General features: G+C 31.3%; 2 protein-coding genes and 1 long non-coding RNA gene across 5 annotated transcripts; 2 read left to right on the top strand and 1 right to left on the bottom strand.

Annotated features, from left to right (window-relative positions):
* Window positions 1-68: 68 nt before the first annotated feature.
* On the bottom strand, window positions 69-7,759 carry LOC139430431 (uncharacterized). The gene is made up of 3 exons (XR_011640927.1): window positions 7,473-7,759; window positions 529-652; window positions 69-476 (listed from the first exon to the last, which is right to left on the bottom strand). It is a non-coding gene; the product is annotated as an uncharacterized lncRNA (long non-coding RNA).
* On the top strand, window positions 524-2,344 carry LOC111415261 (juvenile hormone acid O-methyltransferase-like). Its single transcript, XM_023046844.2, has 3 exons — window positions 524-1,652; window positions 1,711-1,994; window positions 2,046-2,344. The coding sequence occupies exons 1-3, from the start codon at window positions 1,288-1,290 to the stop codon at window positions 2,210-2,212; spliced, it is 816 nt and encodes a 271-aa protein (XP_022902612.1). The 5' UTR covers window positions 524-1,287; the 3' UTR covers window positions 2,213-2,344.
* On the top strand, window positions 6,964-21,435 carry LOC111415254 (juvenile hormone acid O-methyltransferase-like). Of its 3 annotated transcripts, none has more exons than XM_023046823.2 (4): window positions 6,964-7,231; window positions 9,001-9,381; window positions 9,429-9,709; window positions 9,763-9,981. In XM_023046823.2, the coding sequence occupies exons 1-4, from the start codon at window positions 7,188-7,190 to the stop codon at window positions 9,927-9,929; spliced, it is 873 nt and encodes a 290-aa protein (XP_022902591.1). In that variant the 5' UTR covers window positions 6,964-7,187; the 3' UTR covers window positions 9,930-9,981. The 3 variants fall into 3 exon arrangements, with proteins under 3 accessions (XP_022902591.1, XP_071053550.1, XP_022902603.1); XM_071197449.1 differs by lacking the exons at window positions 9,001-9,381; window positions 9,429-9,709; window positions 9,763-9,981 and adding exons at window positions 20,003-20,383; window positions 20,431-20,711; window positions 21,218-21,435 and having other exon boundaries at window positions 7,108-7,231; XM_023046835.2 differs by lacking the exons at window positions 6,964-7,231; window positions 9,001-9,381; window positions 9,429-9,709; window positions 9,763-9,981 and adding exons at window positions 14,916-15,021; window positions 20,003-20,383; window positions 20,431-20,711; window positions 21,218-21,435.
* Window positions 21,436-22,406: the final 971 nt, after the last annotated feature.

Below are 22,406 nucleotides of genomic sequence, written 5' to 3'. Positions count from 1 at the left end.
AAGTGGTCATCACATTGTGAGGCCACGGCCGCGAACGGCTCGGTTTTAAATAAAATACGAAATGTGTGATTTTGTATGATCCAATTAGGCTGAGGTAGCTTGCGGCTGATGCTCTACAATTAATATTATTTCAACCTGAAACGGAGCATCACACAAGTTTTAGGTTGGTATCACTTCGAGTGAAGTTGGTTGTTCGTTAAGTACTATTGTTAATTGTAAATTATAAGTTTGTAACGAATATTAACCAACGTTAAAATAGAAGATGTGATTGTTTTTTATAGTATTTAACAGCTGTTTTTATTAAATACCCAAAACATTTTTAGTAGCTAATACTGTAATTATATCTAATCGAAATGAATATATTCCATTTTCAAAGGTTAGTTCTTTTGAAATTTTACTCATATAATCATCCAGATAGGTTTCTTGCATTTCATCTGGTACATATTTTAAGAAAGGATTAGCGCTTATAAACACATCTGTAAAAACTGTAATAAAAGCAATTTTAACCTTCATTACAAGTCTACTTACTTCTTATATTCTTCTTTATTTTATATGGAAACATAACCGTAGATATGCAAATCAATTTTGATGATAAGAAATCCAGCTTTCCTCAGAATATTACTTACTGTTTCTGTTGGTTTTGAACCATAATCTACAAAATAACATGGTAAATTTTGAATATATTTGAAAACTTGTAACTATCGAAACAAATAATTGTCCGTTGGATTTTAACATTTTAAAGACGTTATTTGCCCATATTAAATTAATTTATTATAACTAATTAAAATAAAATAGTGAAAGTGACACTTCGAACCAGTTTTTGAAAAAGGTTGCAACATGGCATCCGAAACATCAAACCTTTTATTAAAAGACGCACGACAAAACCCGAAAATTTTTAGTGTTAGTTCTAGTTTTAGTTCTAATTTTAGTTTAATTCACACCGGCCGTGAAAGCCTTCGTACTTATGTTTAGATATTAATTATTTAAATTGACTTGTATAATCAGTTTTTCTACTAAAAGTTGTGTTATGGGGGTTAATGTATGAAATAACACAAAAGTGGCGTTGGTAAATGAAATATTTTATTAGATATGATTACATAATATAATTGCATTGTTTTGTAAAGTGATAAACTGATAACAGAAGCACCGCTACTTTACATTATCTACCATAATCACTAATAACTATAGTATCAGAGTGAATTTAATAACGTAAACATGTAATGTATTTGTCTTTCATATAATTAAAAAAAAAGTTTTGGTTTTATTTTGGAATAAATTGTGACAAGGATGTATGATTCCGTTTTATTTTCTGATAGCAATTACAATACGGTGGTCCACGCAAACGAATTCCTAATAAAATATGAAAAATTATTTAATTGGACGAAATCGGAAGATATTTTAGAGGTTGGCTGTGCAAATGGATGTATTACCAAACATGTTCTTTACCCCATCGTTAAGGACCACCTTCATCACTTAACCGGTAGCGATATTTCTCAATCAGCAATTGATCATGCTAACAAAATTAATAACAACCCCAATTTATCGTTTGAAACATTGGATATTACTAACCAAGGTGAATGCGATCAATACATTGAGAAATTTCATCGTATTTTTGCATTTCACGTTCTCCACGTTGCCCATAAACCAGAATTGTGAGTACATTAATTTTAATCTTTATTTAGTTTTATTATTTTGGATTTATTATTTCAGATGGTCAACAAACTTATATAAAATGTTAAAGCCAAACGGTCAAATGTTTGGACACATAATTGTCAGTTATCCAAATTTTTGTAATTTGGTTACATCAGAACAACGAAATGATCAATCAAAACCATGGTCGGAATACATGCAAAATGTACGTGATGTCTTTTACGATTTCGGACCTAAACCTTTAGAAAGAGTCAAAGAAATTTTTAATCAAGCCGGATTTTTAATTAATCTTATCGACATCGAACCTAAAAAAGTATTATTTAAAAATATTGCTGATTTTAAAAGTAAGGAATGAGGTTTTAACGACAACTAAAATTAACATATTTATTTTATAGATACGTGGATATCAGCTAATCATATTTTAAATCATCTGCCGAAGGAATTACACGATGATTACATAAACGATTTCTTAACGAAATTACTTCAGCATGTCACGTATAATATAGACGGATCTTATGAATTTACATTTGATGTGCTTGTATTTTTAGTAACTAAACCTTAGTTATTATTATTTATAATTATAATAAGACAACAATTGTGTTGATATTATAATGGAAAAACTCATATTAACATTCTAAGATATGATTTAAAGATCATTAAATCCATGAAACCATTAAATACTAAATAAATTTGCTATAAATTGCTTTTTATTTCATAACGATATCTCAATTAGTATTTGAGATACATAATAATTTATTACATAACAATTATGTTTCAGGTTGTCAAATTTGCGGACAAAAAAAAACTTAACTACGAAATTTAAAGATTCCAAGAAATGATCTTCAAAATATTAAATACTAAATAAATTTGCTTTAAATGGCTATTTATTGCACAACAACATCTCAATTAGTTTTTGAGATATGTAACGATTAATTACCCTACTATTTATATTAAAGATTATGGAAGCTTGCATTCAAAAAACCGTAAGTTGGAAGTTTGAAGATTCCAAGAAATGATCTTCAAAGTTTTAAATACTAAATAAATTCACTTTAAATTGCTTTTTATTTCATAACGATATCTCGATTAGTTTATGAGATACGTAAAGATTGATTGCTCCAACGTTTTTTACGTTTAAGGTTTAAAATAAGGTTTTAAAATAATATACCGGGTGTCCCATCGGTTGTGGTATAGGCATTTATGACGTCTAAATTTCAAAATAGAAACTCCAAATTTGATATGTATTATGCCACTGTACTTGACCAGGTGGTGATCATGTCAAATAAATTTTTTATTTCACGTTTTGCGAATAACTTGCAAAAATGTTAAAAATGACGAGGAATATTTCGCAAACACCAATAAAATGACGATACACATATTAACCAATGTGTTAAGTGCCCAGTGGAAATTAAAAGGCGGATTCAACCACCATTTCGCAACGAATTACATCTATGAAAGAGTCCACTACCGCTTCAAATGATGTTGCATCTCCATCTGCCCGGGAACCAACAGCTGATAGCCCTTGTGAACCGTAATCTAGATCCAGAACCATGGAATACTTTACTGACATATTACAGGTTAATGAAAACGCGCTTTTTAGTAATATCAATTTTATAAACAGGATAAAATGCATAAAACGCTGGCTCCTGCCATATATGCAACTGGTTCTCCTATTATTATGGTTATCTATGGTTGGATACCCACTGTGGTAGAAATTTTTTAAAATGCTTAACCCGATATATATCTTGCCAATCAGAAAGAAATTATCCAGAACTTTTTTGGATACAGAATATGTGGATATGAAAAGCATAATTGATCAGCAACCGAAACAGCTGTAAACATAGTAACATAGTAAAGTTTGTGATATCAAAACGCGAACCGAAAAGTTCCTTGTGGCAATCGGAGACAATATCGTACCACTGGATTGCATGGCTCATACTCTTCATCTTCTGTGCAACGATATCTTAAATTTTCCACCTATACAGAAGTTAATAACAGACACTACACACATAGTTAATGCAATAAAACGATCCTATATCTTATCTTTTCTATTTGTAGAAATAATCAAAACGAAGGAATGTAAAGTTAGTTTGAAACTACCATGTAAAACGCGCTGGGGAAGCCATCTCTACTGCATGGAAAGCTTAATATTCAACAAAGTAAGTCTTCAAACTTTAGTTGTTCACTAAAAGGCAACGTCGTTGGATAAAGATATAAAACCTCGTTTACAAGATGACGCTTTCTGAGCGCAAGTACAACAAATTCGTGATATTCTGGATCCTATTGTTTCACTAATAACTACCCTAGGAAGAGGAAGATGTAATAACTCAAAAGGTATTTAATCGCAAGGAATTTGCTACAAGTCAATTCATGTTGCCGCTGCACTACTGAATCCTTATTCTAAAGGAAGCAGTTTGTCACCGTCGGAGGAAATAGACGCAATGGAGTTTATACATAACCTACCCCAGTTAATGCACTTGGATGTAATGGCAAATTTGGCAAATTATAAATCAAATGATGGATTGTGGGTTCAAAAAGATTATTGGATTATTGGAATCTGAGTTAGGTTGCTGTTAGGATTTTATCAGCCCCAATGTCTTCAGTGGCCACAGAACGGACATTCAACATTTTCATGGATATATAGCAAGAAAAGGAATAGGCCGGAAACAAAGAGGGCTGGAGGGCTGCTTTTATTGCCCATAATTTGAAATTAAACAATTCTGAAGTAATACAAACGAAAGAACAAACAAAGGCAACTACAAACGAACCCATCTTTTTCTTTTTATTCTTCTGACTTTTCCACTAATTTTCAGACTTCTATATGAATTAGTTGCTTTTTATTTAGTAATCTTTTTGACCTTATAGGTTGTTCCTAGTTTCCTTCATTTTCTCTCTTTGTGTTTCTGCCTTTTCCTATATGGGTATCCTGTTTGGTTCCATTCGTATTGTGTCATTTTTTGTTTTCCTGTTGTATTCTCCTGCTTGTTTTAGTTTTCTCATAATGTTTCCTTATAGTTGTTTCCCGATTTTCTCATTTTTCGCTGTCCAAATTTCCATTCCGTATGTGATCTACGGTTCTACTGTCTTCGTTATCAATCTGCTTCTCTCTTCTTTTTCTAGGTATTCCTTGTTGATTAGATGGTAAAGTCTAGTATGTTTTATTGGCGAGAGCCTTTCTGGTTTTCGCGTGCCTTTTAAAGTTGTTCCTTTTATTGAATGTTATTCCTAGGTAGGTGATGTCGTTTTTCATTTTTACTATGGTGTCTCCGATTCTGATTTTTTCTTCTGCGTATTTTCTACCAGCTAATCTTGTTACCTCGGTTTTTCCTGTGTATATTTTCATCTTCCATTTCTTGGCCCATGTTATTATATAATAATTGGAATTAATATAAACGTGTATGTAACATATAAAGGAAACACACCCAGAAGGAAGGATACCTTTACACGTTAAAGACAGGAATAACAGAAAGGAAAAATTAGCAGTGTCGGGACTCAAACCCAGGTCTCCCGTTTTCTGTTATTCCTGTCCTTAACGTGTAAAGGTATCCTTCCTTCTGGTTGTGTTTCATTTCCATGTTATTATGTTATCAGTAGCCTTTTCTGATTTTGTCATCGCGTGCCAATAGCCTATCCGTTGTGTTATTATCGCAATGTCCGTGTCACCGCTCTGCCGCCACCTTTCTAGTTTATAGCTCATCTTCTATCCTTATTCGGAAGCTTCTGTCTTCTAGAAATGATGCAATCATCTGTTGTAGGTATTCTGGCGTGCCTATGTTTCCCACGTTGTGCAGGAGTCCCACTCTCTACGTCCTCGTAGGCTTTCTCCATGTCCAGTAGGACGCGTATACGTTTCTTCGTTTTCTCTGTGCTTTTTCCACTTCATCTGCGAGATTTTTCGCTTGCATAACCGCCCCGCTCTCTTTTCTGAAACCGTACTGGTATTCTGGTATTATTTTATTTTCTTCTACGTAGTAAATGAACCCATCGAAGGAAGCACAGAAGATGAAGTGACGACTGCGCCTGAGCCTGTCATTAACAGGTTATCCGACTCCGGCGAAGAACTCTAGGTTGAAAATGCAAACAAGGTTTCGAAATAATTTTGTAGCAGTTATTTTGACTTCAGACTTAAAATTTTTTTGATAAGAATACGTTTTTGTTACCTTTTTTCATGAAAAATACATTTATTTTAAGAGTCAATCTTTGGAATTTATTTACCCGAGTATATTCCCATTTTGGGTAAATACCAGGTATATTTCCAGGGTATTTACAAAAAAAATATTTACCGGCTGTTTACCCATCACTAGTCTCGGTCCACGGTACCATAAATTTAACTGCCATTTAATTTTTCTTAATTTTTGTCGTAAATATTGAACAAATCGCAAATTTTTAGTGTGAATTTACTTTACTATGACTCCCACATCATATAAAAAATGTGAAAAAAAAAATAAAACCATAAATTTTCATAATTTTTTACATTTCTGCAAATTATTTGCAAATCATGCAATAAAAAATTTATTTGACATGATCACCACCTGGCCAAGTTGGGTGGCTTAATACCATTGAGTTCTTATATATAATCTAGAGTGCGTATGTGGTGGTGGTGGCGGTAGTCAGAAAGGCAGACATGTTGGATGTACCGACCTGAACTTAGCTATAGTTTCAAGTCTCTATCTACAATTGTAACCTCACAATTCTCATAATCTCATAAAAATATTGTTATTTCTATTAAAATTGTTGAAGGTATTCGAATTCTTTTTGTGTCACATATATTTTTTTATAATTTGGTAGGTTGGAAGATTATTTACAACAGCCCATAAAATGTTTCTGGTTACATAACTTGAAATTAACAATTGAAATTCAAGTAAAGTTTATTATTAAGGAATGTTCAGTTCTTTTAAAATAAACTAACAATTATTTATAAGCAAGTTTAACGTGATCAATCAGAATTGTTTTAAATATTTTCTTCTTAGTTTATGTTAATTATAAGGGATATTGTTAAAAATTATTAAGTTCTTTTAAAATATTATATAATTAATAATTATTTATCAATAAAAAATTAATGTGTTTTGTTTTGGTTATTATTTTCTGTATTTCCAGTTTATAATAATGTAAATTCTTGCAAAAGTATAAATAAGAATTTCGAATTTTCCGCTAAGTTGGTACATCTAACATGGCGACCTTTCTGGCTTCATTTTAGGCGTGGTGGGGACAACAGCATACGCACTCTAGATTATATATAAGACCACAATGCTTAATACATATCGAATTTGGAATTTCTATCTTCAAAAGCCGTAGTTAAAAAGCCACAAGCGATAAGACACCCGGTATACTTGATATTAAATTTTATATATTTTATTTGTTGTAGATTTATTTTATATACCTATTACATATATATTACACAATGACACAATTCATTTCTCGCAATTATTTTTAATTTAAACAAGAAGAGTGCGCGGGTGAATTAGTCACGTGCCTTATTGAAGTTCAAAGTACGCTCTGTCGGCTCTGTCTCTGTATATTTAGTAACCTTGAGGCAGTTTATGACCGCGGCTTCCCCAAAGTACATTAAAAAAAATTTTAAACTGTAAGTATATAGTTCTAAAACAACATTGAATATGTAAGTTGAGCATTTATAAATGAGATTAACTCAATAATAGTGAGCTTTATCTATATCCTTAGATATGTGTACATAGATAAGAACATACTCGATTATGTTTGTGGCGTTATCTAATTTTATTGTATTTTTTAAATTTAGTTATTATTTTAATATTCTGTCTGTATGTGATATACACTGTGTTAATTAATTATCGTAACACGTGGGTTACCTGTGTAATATTGGCTGCATATCTCAATATGTAGTGGTAGCTCAAGGTTTATATATAAGAGGTTGTCTAGATTCGTACGCAACCATACTGCGCATTACGTCACATGTGGAAAATAATACCGCCAAGCAATTCAAATTAAACAAATGCACGGAGCACCACATGGCTATGAGGTTGCGTGCGCAATCCGTGATCGCTTACGTCACGAAACACTCCTGCTCTTGCCCCGCGCCCACAAACTAAATCAAAGTATTGCAGCATAGGTACTTAGACAACCTTTAATATATAAACCTTGGTGGTAGCTTGGATAATTTTAAACTAACGAACTATCGGAACTATCGTTGTTTCTAGCGGTTGCTTTAAGCGGTAAATCAATAAGCAAATTGACGTTCAGTGAGATGGGACAATCGAGTGTGACCCACCGGTGATGCATGCTTGCGCGAACATGTTAAAATATTCCTTTAATTATTAAAATATATCTAAATATTTTTTAAAAGGCTTCTAAAGTTAATAAATTGTCGCCATCGTTTTTAGAAAAACTTTCGTCGCGTTGTTATATCAATCTGTGATATTGGTTGCATACTTTGTCGGGTACGATAATTAATTAACACACTGTATATTGTTTCCATAGAAATATTATTATTATTAAAATAATAAATAAAAATGTAACATCAAAAATATGGTCTAAAATATTAAATTCAAAATTTAAATAATTTTTATTATTGATAGTCGTTAAACTATTAAAACCACTATCAATGTTCTTACACATTCTGATGTTATTTAGTTAAGCGCCCTTCACACGATCAATATACATATATTGTCAATAAAATATTGTCAATATGGCCAATAAAGATTGACAAACTGTAAATGCTTCTAAATTGCGCTGGCAGTCAAAGATGTTATACCGTCAAAAAGCTTGTGTTGCTATTATAGAATATATCAATTGTCTATTTTAGGATTGTCAATCTCTCCCTTAGGCTGTCAACATTTATAGTCAATATATCAAATATTTTCGTTTTCGTCAAACCATCCCATCAATATTTTCAAAATTTTCAAATTGATGCGAAAGATTTCAAGGAGTGATTTTTGGTCTTTCATATAACTGTTTCTTCAAAACCTCTTCTCCACCGAGTACAGCACTCTAAAGTTAGGGGAAAAATTGTTTTTATTTAATAAATCCACCATGGAGGAATTTAGAAGAATGAAATTTGGCAGATAACTATTACTAATAAAATGATACCTTTTGACGATTTTTATAAGCCGAAAATGTTATTACAAAGGGCTGAAAAATCAACCCCTATAATACTTTGCATCAAAACTTTTTAATGTAAAGCTGTATACTATAATTATGTACGCAATCATTTTTAACATGAAAGTAAATAATTATTGTTAATATTCTTACAGACAGAATTAAATTGACTCGTTTGTCAGTAACGAGTCACTTAATTAAACTTAATTAAACCGATCATTTAGAATAGTAAACATTCTTTAAAATAAAACAATCTAACTGAAGTTTTTACTCTTGTTACAGTTCTTTAAACAAAATGGATAATCCAGCTGAATTTTCAAAACACAACAAAAACACCATTCGAGATGCTGTTGAACTAATAACTAAATATAAAAATTATTTTAAATGGTCAGATAACCCGGAAGATATGTTAGAGGTAGGTTGTGCAAACGGAGAAATTACTTTTGAAGTTGTGTATCCGTTAGTTGAACCTCACTTAAAAGAATTAATCGGATCGGATGTGGCATCGTCAGCTATAGAAGTAGCAAATGAACTTCATAAGAAACCTAAGTTATCTTTTACAACTATAGATATTGCTGAGGAGGGATTATGGAAAAAATACGAAAATAGATTTGGTCATATCATATCGTTCTATACACTACATTTGGTACCAAACCCAGAAAAGTATAAAAATTCTTTTTAATTTCAAATTATTTCAACACTATTTTTAGATGGACTGAGAATTTATTTAAAATGTTAAAATCAAATGGACAAGTTTTTGTTGTAATGGTTCTCCCTCCGCACCCATTCCCAATGGCTACAAAACTACAAAGAGCTGAAAACGATCCACGTTGGTCTAAATATATGGCTGAATCTCCAGAATTATTCACAGATTTCGGGGAGAATCCCTTTGAAACAATTAAAAGTTTATTTGAAAACGCTGGATTTGTTATTGACATTGCTGAAGTGAATAAACTTAAATCTGTTTATCCAACATTCAAGAGTTTATCTGGTAGTATCACAAAAATAATTTAATAACTCAATTTAATCCATACTACTTTTTAGCAACAGTACTTGCGATAAATAACATTCAAAAACATGTTCCTGAGGATATTCGACCGAGTTACATTGAGGATTTCTTAAAGAAAATTGAAGAATGTGTACAACACGATGAAAATGGGACTTATTTCTATGATAAGAATGTTTTAGCTTTAATTGTTTCTAAACCTTGAATTTTTACATAAATTTATTTGGTTTTATAAATAAAAATGTTCTAAAATCGTTTATGAACTAGTTACAATTATTTTTGTATTAAATAACCTAAATTCAAATTAACGAAACGTTTAAGCCATTTTTTATATACAATTGAAATAATGTATTTATAGATGGATAGCTTTTTTAATTTTCAGCTCTACCGGTTTCGATCGTTACATTCAATCATCTTCAGGAGCCACGTCATTAAACATATTTTTAAAAAACATATCTTGTTTATGGCGTATAGTGGTACAAGGAAAGCTTATTGAGTAAATAACAAGGTAACAAAGAAAAGAAGAAGTAAGTAATCAAGATCAAGAAGATAATAGCTTAAATAATAAACAAGATATGTTTTTTAAAAATATGTTTAATGACGTGGCTCCCGAAGATGATTGAATGCAATGATCGAAACCGGTAGAGCTGAAAATTAAAAAAAACATCCATCTATAAATATATATAGTTTTATTTCAATTATATGAAAATTGAGATGCAAAGAAATAACCAAATAAATATTAATTTTTTTATATGCAAGATCCGGTTTTAGTTTCCCATAATAATTACAACACTGTTATTCACGTTAATTAATTACCTTTTCTAAAGAATTTTTATCTAAATATAAAAGTTTACTCAATCGGTCATCTTTGGAAGATGTTTTAGAAATTGGTTGTGATGACAGATGGTTACAAACTAAACATATTTTTTACCTGTTGTTGAAAAGCATCTTAACAATTCAACAGCCGTCTGAATGTGATTATTTTATCGAGAAATCATTATATTTTTATGTTTATAATACTAAAAAGAATTGTAAGTACGATGTATAATAAAGTATAAAGTTAAATTTCTTAAAAAATGGTATCATATAGCAGATGTATTTAAAATGTTAAATCCAAATAGTTCCAAATTTTTAACTTATATCATTGTGAGTGATTCCAACTGTGTTACAACATAGCAGAACAATAAATTGATGAGTCAAACTCTTTGTCTAAATATATTAAGAACGTAGACGACATTTTCAGATAGATTCTTTAGTTGTAGTCGATTTAATCTGAATTATCTTTTGCTTATTGTGGGCTACACTTTCGGGCATTCATATGTGTCTAAACAAGGAGCCGAACACGGTGTCATTCCGAGGCCTATACAACGTTCACAGGAAAGAATTGAGATCGGGAATTTAGTGATTTCGATAAAAGAAACATTGGCGAATTGAATGACGTATAGATCTTGATAGTTGAATACATTGTTTACGAGTTATGATCACCTAAAAAAGGGCATTTTTGTGTATCTTTGTGTACTTTTGCAAAATTTTGGTTTTTTAGTGAAATTCGAAAGAGATTTCGAATCGGGCATTCCCACTTTCGTATTGACCAAGAACTAAGGTTTCGAATATTATACTGTTAGTTAAAATCGGTTGAGAGGTTTTCTTATACCAAAATTATCAAAATACCAGTACGCGGGCCAGTACACCGTGTAATTTGAACAATCATTTGTAAAATGGTTGCCTATTTTAAGGTGTTGTGAAAGTTAATTTAAATTTAAGAAGGATTTTTTAACAGCTAATCGGTTAATAATGTTATTGTTGTTTGGCGTTTATGCATTATATTTGTTTAAGTTATATTTTTCGAAAAAGTTCGATTCAGAAGAATCGTTTTAAAAAGCAGTATTTTGAATTGGTAAGTCACAAATCGAATTGACGTTTGAAATTGATTTATTTTAAGCTGACGTTAGCAGTATGACTTTGCAATGGAACCATAATGGAACATGGCAATTTTAAATCGCCATGAAATTGGTGGTAACTCGTTTTGAAGAAAGGAATGGTATACAAGATAAAAGGGACCATACACTGAGAGATTGTACGAATCGTATTATAGAAAAAATATTATACATGCAGCAATTCATTGTATACATGCAGTAATTCATTGTATTATATTCATTATATTTAGTATTTTATATTAGTATTAGTATTTAGTATATTTTTAGTGCATAGTACAATCCATTTCTCTCAGCGTAGCTTTAACAAATCAACGACAAAGTTAGCTTTACTTGGCCCAGGTTTAGCATTAGTTATAAGGCCTTACTGAACTTAAAATCTTATCTAATCATTATTGATAATACAAAACTTGCCGTAATTGCGAAAACACACGCTAAGAGTTTCTCTGTTGCGCCAATCAGCTTATTTTAAACATAAATCATTTGAAAGTGATTTACAGTTGAAATATGGATAACCCAGCTATGTTCTCACAGGCTTCATGAACCGCGGTACTATGATAATCTAGGGACTTCAACCACAGATGGATTACTTTCGAACTAGGACCTAGTATGCTCTCGAAAAAAAGAGTCCGGGATCCAAAGCGGACTGACTTGAGCATTTTGCAAGCTGTCTAAGCGAGCAATTGCGCACATAGTTAATGTAATAAAACGATCCTAAATCGTATCTTTACTATTTGTGGAAATAAGCAAAACGAAGGAGTGTAAAGTTAGTTTGAAACTACCATATAAAACGCGCTGGGAAAGCCATCTCTACTGCATTGAAAGCTTAATATCCAACAAAATCAGTCTTCAAACATTAGTTGTTCACGAAAAGGGAGAGCGCAAGTACAACAAATTCGTGACATTCTGGATCCTATTGTTTCACTAATAACTACCCTAGAATCAAACACTCCGATGATCCACAAAGTGCACTCTCTGAAATAGAACTAAAAATTATACGTAGCATTTAAAATTTTTACACATCTGAGGAAGAGGAAGATGTAATAACTCAAAAGGTATTTAATCGCAAGGAATTTGCTACAAGTCCGAGTCATCTTGCCGCTGCACTATTGAATTCTTGTTGTAAAGGAAGCAGTTTGTCACCTTCGGAGGAAATAGACGCAATGGAGTTTATACACAACCTACGCCAGTTAATGCACATGGATGTAATGGCAGGTTTGGCAAATTATAAATCAAATGATGGGTTGTGGGCAAAAAGATTGTTATGGACCAGTGTAGTAAACACATCAATCAAACACTCCAATCTGAGTAAGGTTGCTGTTAGGATTTTATCAGCCCCAATGTCTTCAGCGGCCACAGTACAGACATTTTGCATATTTTTGGATACATAGCAAGCAAGGGAATAGGCTGGAAACAGAGAGGGCTGGAAAAAGCCCACTCTACTTTTATTGTCCATAATTGAAAATTAACCAATTCTAAAGTAACAGAAACGGGGGAACGGACAAAGGCAACTACAAACGAATTCATCTTTTTTTTTATTCTTCTGACTTTTCTGCTAATTATCAGACTTCTATGTAAATTTGTTGCTTTTTCCAATTTTATTTGGTAATCTTTTTGACCTTATTGGTTGTTCCTAGCTTCCTCCATTTTCTGTCTTCGTGTTTCTGCCTTTTCCCATATGGGTATCCTGTTTAGTTCCTTTCGTATTTTTTGTTTTCCTGTCATATTCTCCTGCTTGTTTTAGTTTTCTCATAACGTTTCCTTATAGTTCTTTCCCGATTTTCTTATTTCTCGCTGTCCAAATTTCCATTCCGTATGTGATCTGCTCTCTTCATTTTCTAGGTATTCCTTGTTGATTAGATGGTAAAGTCTCCCGTATGTTTTATTGGCGAGAGCCTTTCTGGCGATGACAAAAGTTGTTCCTTTTGTTGAATGTTATTCCTAGGTAGGTGCTGTCGTTTTCCGTCTTTACTACGGTGTCTCCGATTCTGCTTTTTCTTCTACGTATTTTCTACCTAATATTGCTACCTCGGTTTTTCCTGTGTTTATTTTCATCTTCCATTTCTTGGCCCATGTTATTATGTTTTCTGTTGCCTGTTCTGTCTTTGTCATCGCGTGCCAATAGCTTATCCCTTCTGTTATTATCGCAATGTCGTTTGCGTACTGTAGGATCTTTCCTCCTGTGTTTCTGGGAATGTCGTATGCCATCACATTATATAGCAGGGGGTATTAAAAACAATTTTTTTAGAGAAATTATATTTTATATACTAAAAAAAAAAAAGGACCCCGAGTACATTTATCGAGAGCCACAAATAATCATTCATAGAGCCGCATGCGGCTCGCTAGCCACAGTTTGGCCACCGTTGTTATATAGGATGGGAGATAGTGGGGATCCTTGTGGTAACCCCTCTGCCGCCACCTCTCTAGTTAATAGCTCATCTTCTATCCTTATTCGGAATCTTCTGTGTCCTAGAAATGATGCAATCATCTGTTGTAGGTAGGCCGGCGTGCCTATTTTTCACTTTGTGCAGAAGTGAAAAATCTCTCTCCACGTCCTATCGTAGACCTTCTCCATGTCCAGTAGGACTGCGTATACGTTTCTTCGTTTTCTTTGTGCTTTTTCCACTTCTTCTGCGAGATTTTGCAAAATGCAAACAAGGTTTCGAAATAATTTTGTAACAGTTACTTTGACTTCAGACATAAAATGTTTTTGATAAGAATACGTTTTTGCTACCGAATATGTTTGGTTTTCATGAAAAATACATTTATTTTAAGAATCAGTCTTTGGAATTTATTTACCTGAGTATATTCCCATTTTGGGTAAATACCAGGTATATTTTCAGGGTATTTACAGAAAGAATATTTACCGAGTGTTTACCCATCATTAGTCTCGATCGACGGTACCATAAATTTATCTGCCGTTTCATTTTTCGTAATTTTTGTCGTAAATATTGAATAAATCGCAATTTTTTTAGTGTAAATTTACTTTACTATGACTCCCACATCATATGATATAAGAATCGTTAAAAAATAAAACCATAAATTTTGTAATTTTCAGTTGTGGTACAGTCAAAAAGCCTATACCCCAACCGATGGGACACCCGGTATACTTGATATTAAATTTTATATATTTTATTTGTTGTGGATTTATTTTATATACCTATTACAAATATATTACACAATGACACAATTAATTTCTCACAATTATTTTTAATTTAAACTAGAAGAGTATGCGCGGGTGAATTGACCACGTGCCTTATTGAAGTTCAAAGTACGCTCTGTCTCTGTATATTTAGTAACCTTGAGGCAGTTCATGACCGCGCCTTCCACAAAATAGTACATTGAAAAAAAAACTTTAAAACTGTAAGTAAATAGTTCTCAAATAACATTGAATATATGTATAAGTTGAACATTTATAAATGTAATTAACTCAATAATCGTGAGCTTTATCTGCATCGTTAGATATATAGATAAGAACACACTCGATTATGTTTGTTTCGTTATCTAATTTTATTATACTTTTTAGATCTAATTATTATTTTAATATTCTGTCTGTATATTATTATAATATTATTAATATTATTATTATTAAAATAATAAATAAAAATGAAACATTAAAAATATGGTCTTTAGTCTAAAATATTAAATTCAAAATTTTGTGAATTTTTATTATTGACAGTGGTTAAACTATTAAAACCACTATCAATGTTCTTACACATTCTGATGTTATTTAGTTACATTTAAAACAAATGTAACTTTAACTATTACTTTTTATATGTATATTAAAAAAAGGATTAAGTATACAAGATGTTTCTAAATTGACGCGAAAGATTGCAAGGAGTGATTTTTCAGCAAAAATTAAGTGGTGTCTTTCATATAACTGTTTGTTCAAAATGCCTTCCCCACCAAGTTACAGCACTCTAAAGTTAGGGGAAATAATTGTTTTTATTTAATAAACAGCAGATAACTGTTGCTAATAAAATGATATTTTTTAACGATTATTTTTACGATTATTATAACCCGAAAATGTTATTACAAGGGGCTGAAAAAACCAACCCCTATAATACTTTACATCAGAACTTTATAATGTATACCTATATGTATACTAGAATTATGTACGCAATTATTTTTAACATGAAAGGAAATAATTATTGTTAATATTCCTACAGACAGATTTAAATTGACTCGTTTGTCAGTAACCAGTCACTTAACCCATTAAGGACCAGTGATAGAAATAATTGAAAAAATTCAAATTTTTTTGTCAATGAGCGTTTATTTGGGTCTTTAGAAACAATCTTTAAAATATAACATACAACATAATACATTTTGGTAGATTTGTTGAACGTTGCGTTAACGCAACATTGGGACTAACTCCATAGTAAATGGAAATTTACATTTGATGCACATAAATACTATGGTGCTCTGATATACCCTGCAGCGTCGTCTCCACTTTTCATTGTTTTTTTAATTATGTGTAGCACATTATCCAATCTGGAGGTTGAAGTTACAAAAATTGTGGAACCACGTTCTATGGTGTATCTTAATTGTTGTTGACTCTAATAAGGCTTCATACAAGTTCCCATCTAAAATCCAACTGAGAAATTGGTTTGTCATTATATTGTTTGCTTGTGCATTTTTCAAGCATTTATAAGTCTAACATTTATAAATAACGGCCACCACCATTTTTTTCCTGGTAATAGTGTTTCAAATGTTCCGACAATATCAGATGGCAAATCTTATATTCCACCGATAGTTTCTTCATCAATATCTTCCTCATTGGTCAAATTGTCAACTTCGTATGAAACATAACAAATATCAATTATTTCGTTGAGATCAAGATCTTCAAAAATTGCTTCAAGTTTTTTCAGCATTAAAGGCCTTGTAGGATTATATTGATATTTGACTCTACTCTAAAGTCGCAAATATACCCTGACGCATACATATTTACACCACTATAAATATGTACATACTATTGTACATACCATCATAAAATGTTCTTGAGTCATAATATTGTGATGTTCTCACTTTTCCACACTTATTACAAAAATTATAATATTATATGTACAGGGTGTCCCAATTTCGATGTCCGCATAGGCTATCTCCGAAACTAAAAGAGATAGAAAAAAAGTAGCTTACATGTCATGATCTCGTTTTTAGAGAAAATGCTAATGCCGAACACTCCGAACAGCTATCGTCTTTTGTTTTCGCCCTATCGGCAAAAACTGAAAATTTTGCGAAAACGACAATCGCGAATATCTCACTTATTATCAAAGATGGAGTATTATAAATAAAACATTATATGGGCAACTTTTTACGAAGAAGTCAGTGGCGTAGGTAGAATTTTTTTCCCATCTTTGGTTTTCGAGATTTGAGACATAACTTTATTTTTTTAAATGGAAACCATAGTTGGCTATGACCTAAAATAATTTGTTATTTTCTTCTGATAACAAATATATATAGTTTGTGGGGTATATTTCTTATGGTTATTGAATAATAATTAACATAAATTCATTTTGTTCTATCTAAAACTAATGTATGTATTTAAAAGTTAATGTTGCTATGGTGATAACCACACATACTATGATGGAACATAATGTATCAAATAATTGCCAAAGTTTGTATTTAAAAATTCGATAACAACTCTGGCATTATGAGCTGGTATGATGCACCAGCATGTTAGGTGTCAAAGTATAACAAAACTAAATAAAACTTTACAATGAACTTCGAAAATTATGAAAATGTAACATGATGGAATGCTATATGTTATCAGATAAGAATGCGACGTTAGCCGCGGAATTATGTTTCACAAGTTATCCGGAAAGAAGACAACCGCACGTAAGAACCTTCAGCCGGTTAGCAGAAAATTTAATAGATTTTTGGTCCATCCCCAAACCACGTGCAAAAACATACCAAAATGGCCTGCAAGAGGATGAAGTCAATGTGTTGGCTTCACTTGCGATAAATCCATCAACATCTTGCAGAGAAATTGAACAAGACGTCTGACCCAAAAACCGCTGCTCCCAAATATGAAAGAAAAATATGTATACTTTTTGTTTCTCCCCTTTAATTTTGAAAACTGGCAGAACTGTATAAAATGAAATGAGCCTTAAAATCAACATCATCATCTATTATCTCTTGTAATAACACAAAATTTTCAAAAATATTATTGTTGGCCATAGTTTTAGGTTATGCTGAACTGCTAATTCTCAATTGCTTGTTCAGCCGATTTCGTTCCGCTGTATTAAAGCTCATACAACTAGCTGACTGATTTAATTCAACTGTTGACACCTGCTGAACGTATCCAATGTTTTCCATCGTGCCATTGTTATCACCATAACAACATTAAGTTTTAAATACATACATATAGCATTCCATCATGTTACATTTTCATAATTTTCGAAGTTCATTGTAAAGTTTTATTTAGTTTTGTTATACTTTGACACCTAACATGCTGGTGCATCATACCAGCTCATAATGCCAGAGTTGTTATCGAATTTTTAAATACAAACTTTGGCAATTATTTGATACATTATGTTCCATCATAGTATGTATGGTTATCACCATAGCAACATTAACTTTTAAATACATACATTAGTTTTAGATAGAACAAAATGAATTTATGTTAATTATTCAATAACTATAAGAAATATACCCCACAAACTATATATATTTGTTATCAGAAGAAAATAACAAATTATTTTAGGTCATAGCCAACTATGGTTTCCATTTAAAAAAATAAAGTTATGTCTCAAATCTCGAAAATGAAAGATGGGAAAAAAATTCTACCTACGCCACTGAATTGTTCGTAAAAAGTTGCCCATATAATGTTTTATTTATAATACTCCATCTTTGATAATAAGTGAGATATTCGCGATTGTCGTTTTCGCAAAATTTTCAGTTTTTGCCGATAGGGCGAAAACAAAAGACGATAGCTGTTCGGAGTTTTCGGCATTAACATTTTCTCGAAAAACGAGATCATGACATGTAAGCTACTTTTTTTTCTATCTCTTTTAGTTTCGGAGATAGCCTATGTGGACATCGAAATTGGGACACCTGTACGTAGTGAACTTTTTTTTGTCAAAAATTATATTTGCGTAAACAATAACATCTAAATTCAATAAAATATTTATTTAAATGTTTTATTTATTACTAGCAATAATATTCTCAATTTTGTCGTAATTTGGAGAGTAAATGAAACCCAACTCGTTGAATAATAGTATATTAAAAAACAAGTAAGACACGAATTCAAGTTGGAAAACGAGCGGCCAAGCCACGAGTTTTTTTAATGAATGAGTGCTTTAAGTCTTATGAAACGTGTTTTTTATGCTATTTTTTGTAATTCGCGTTTTTAACCTTTTTTTTTCTCAAAAATAAAATAAATTTTGACAATATAGGGAAATAGGTATGTAGCAGTTGGTAACATCGTAACACTTGAAATTAGAAAATTGAATTGACTATTAGAAACTGTCAAAAAAAATTGCTCAGAGTTCAATGTCCTCATCATTGTGTTCATCAACGTGTTTAAACATCCATAGACAAACATTGTCATATTGACAACTAGAAAAATTAATGACCCAATGTCACCAACTTGAACTGGTTTCATAAAATGTTACTAAAATCTCATTACAGCATCGGATGCTGTAAAGAGTCTCATTACAGCACCCGTTTGAGCACTGTTATAGCTTTCATTACCGTCGCGAATTACAAAAACATAATTAACATATATATTATATTGTTTCTTTTTATTATAGATAGTAATTTTTATTTAATTAATAAACGATTGAATGCAGCCTAACCAACTACATATTTGCAGTCACAAAAACAACTTCAGACAAGTTTACGAATGCAATTCATATGTATACCTACTGGTAGGTGCTAGGTCCCAATGTTGCGTTATCGCAATGTTCAACATCAAAGTCATTTGGAAACTAAATTTTGTAAAAATAGTTAGCTATTCATCCACATTCTTGTTCTATGAAGAATGCTGTATATGAAAAACATTCAAGATTAAAAAAAATATATAATAAGTGTTCCTTTTTACAATGTTTTTAAAGCCATATGCTAAAAATGTCACCATTTTTGTTAATTTATATTTACGCTTGAAAGTTGAATTATCTATGACATAAAACTGCATAGGTGTGCTCAAATCCTTCTTAAACGAATAGTATTTTTCTGATAAAAAATCAATGCTTTTAAATATTAAAAAAAAATCAATTTGCGAACGTTGCGTTAACGCAACTATGGTCCTAAATGGGTTAATTAAACTTAATTAAAACCGCCATTTAGAATAGTAAACATTCTTTAAAATAAAACAATCTAACTGAAGTTTTTACTCTTGTTACAGTTCTTTAAACAAAATGGATAATCCGGCTGAATTTTCAAAACACAACAAAAACACCATTCGAGATGCTGTTGAACTAATAACTAAATATAAAAATTATTTTAAATGGTCAGATAACCCGGAAGATGTGTTAGAGGTAGGTTGCGCAAGCGGCGAAATTACTTTTGAAGTTGTTTATCCGTTGGTGGAACCTCACTTAAAAGAATTAATCGGATCGGATGTGGCATCGTCAGCTATAGAAATAGCAAATGAACTTCATAAGAAACCTAAATTATCTTTTACAACTATAGATATTGCTGAGGATGGATTATGGAAAAAATATGAAAATAGATTTGGTCATATCATATCGTTCTATACACTACATTTGGTACCAAACCCAGAAAGGTATAAACATTCTTTTTAATTTTAAATTATTTCAACACTATTTTTAGATGGACTGAGAATTTATTTAAAATGCTAAAATCAAATGGACAAGTTTTTGTTGTAATGGTTCTCCCTCCGCACCCATTCCCAATGACTACGAAACTACAAAGAGCTGAGAAAGATCCACGTTGGTCTAAATATATGGCTGAATCTCCAGAATTATTCACAGATTTCGGAGAAAATCCCTTTGAAACAATTAAAAGTTTATTTGAAAACGCTGGATTTGTTATTGATATTGCTGAAGTGAATAAACTTAAATCTGTTTATCCATCATTCAAGAGTTTATCTGGTAGTATCACAATAGTTATTTAACCAACAAGTCTATTAATGAAGGCGATTAATTATCGACATATTTTAACGCGTGAGCGAGCGAAGCGAAGCGAACGCGTTAATTATTGAGATAATTAATCGCATTTTAATATACGAGTTAGTTACAATATTTTTCCGTTGACCGTCTTTTCAACAAAATAGAGAAAATCTATCGTTGAAAAATCTCCCAATTCTGTCACTGGCAAAATAACCTCACTTTTAATGTGTCATAATTTATTTTTGTAGTCTTACCGAATAGATATAGTGGTCGGTTAGGTCGGTATTACAAATTTCATTGGAGAATATTTATTAAATTGACTACTATATTAGTTCGGTCGGACTTTCTTAAAATCGTTTATTAATAGAAAATCGTTTATTAATAGGTGTCATTAATGAATGATTTTGTATACATTTATAAATCATATAAATACACGGTCGACGGAAAAAATAATTAAATAACTCAATTTAATCCATACTACTTTTTAGCAACAGTACTTGCAGCAAATAACATTCTAAAACACGTTCCTGAAGATATTCGACCGAGTTACATTGAGGATTTCTTAAAGAAAATTGAAGAATGTGTACAACACGATGAAAGTGGGACTTATTTCTATGATAAGAATGTTTTAGCTTTAATTGGTTCTAAACCTTGAATTTTTACATAAATGTATTTGGTTTCATAAATAAAAATGTTCTAAAACGTTTATGAAATAGTTACAATTATTTTTAATTGGGTGTGCAGATGGTTACAAACTAATCATACTTTTTACCTGTTGCTGAAAAGCATCTTAACCATTAAACCAGGGACTAAGAACGGAACGAAAACGAGAACGAAAGAACGAAATTAACCGAATAATTTATAAGAACGAAAACGGAAACAAAAACGAAATTTTTATTTTTCGTTCATGATTGAAAACGAAATAAATAATTTCGGTTACCGGTTTTAACCGGTTTAATGACACAATATTTTTATAACCTACTCCTAGTAGAGATTCTTAGATTAAATAGTTACAATTAATTTTTATATAAATATATTCATATATACTAAAATTAATAATTATCCTGTGATTTACTTTAGAATATATCTTTAATTTAATTAACTAAAATTTTTATTTATTTTGGAATGCTGAATTATTTATATACAGGTGATTCACATAAGAACCGACATAGAACAGGGACATGTAGAGGATAATAAATTAAGACGATTTAACACAACTTATCTCTATACTAAGTTGTACTACTGAGGAGTTATAGGCCTTCAAAGTTAGGTCTTAAATTTTTAAAACATTGAATATCTTCGTAATACATTAAGTTAGAAAAACCAAATTTGGTATACGTTATGAGTGTACCGAGGGTATTAATTGGTAGCAAGTTGAGACCAATTGAGGCATTTGAAAGGGTTGATTACGGGTGATGGTCCCCTAAATTTTAACAGATTTTTTTAACCTTTTGGTGGATTTAACACATTATTACCTGATTTCATGTGGAATTTAATTCTAAAACTTTTTTTACTCTTATTATTTTTTAAAAACATTGTCGTTTTCATAAAAAACTCAAATAACTAAAGACACGAATTTCTTTAATGCTACTTAAAATCATCGAAAATTCATTTATAAAACCTTGTCGTCAAATAACTTTATAACCTATTTGTCAAGTTTGACGTACAATTTCATAG

The sequence above is a fragment of the Onthophagus taurus genome, chromosome 7, assembly GCF_036711975.1.
Source record: "Onthophagus taurus isolate NC chromosome 7, IU_Otau_3.0, whole genome shotgun sequence".
NCBI lineage: Eukaryota > Metazoa > Arthropoda > Insecta > Coleoptera > Scarabaeidae > Onthophagus > Onthophagus taurus.
The sequence above is the reverse complement of the archived record's forward strand: the minus strand, read 5'-3'. Positions and strand labels throughout refer to the sequence as shown.

Bases quoted from the DNA above. Each gene is read 5' to 3' on its own strand.
- LOC111415261 (XM_023046844.2), top strand. From the start codon at position 1,288: ATGTATGATTCCGTTTTATTTTCTGATAGCAATTACAATACGGTGGTC. The intron at 1,653-1,710 runs GTGAGTACATTA...TTATTATTTCAG, and splicing joins GTTGCCCATAAACCAGAATT to ATGGTCAACAAACTTATATA. The intron at 1,995-2,045 runs GTAAGGAATGAG...TTTATTTTATAG, and splicing joins AAATATTGCTGATTTTAAAA to ATACGTGGATATCAGCTAAT.
- LOC111415254 (XM_071197449.1), top strand. From the start codon at position 7,188: ATGACCGCGGCTTCCCCAAAGTACATTAAAAAAAATTTTAAACT. The intron at 7,232-20,002 runs GTAAGTATATAG...CTCTTGTTACAG, and splicing joins ATTAAAAAAAATTTTAAACT to TTCTTTAAACAAAATGGATA. The intron at 20,712-21,217 runs GTAGTATCACAA...ACTACTTTTTAG, and splicing joins ATCATTCAAGAGTTTATCTG to CAACAGTACTTGCAGCAAAT.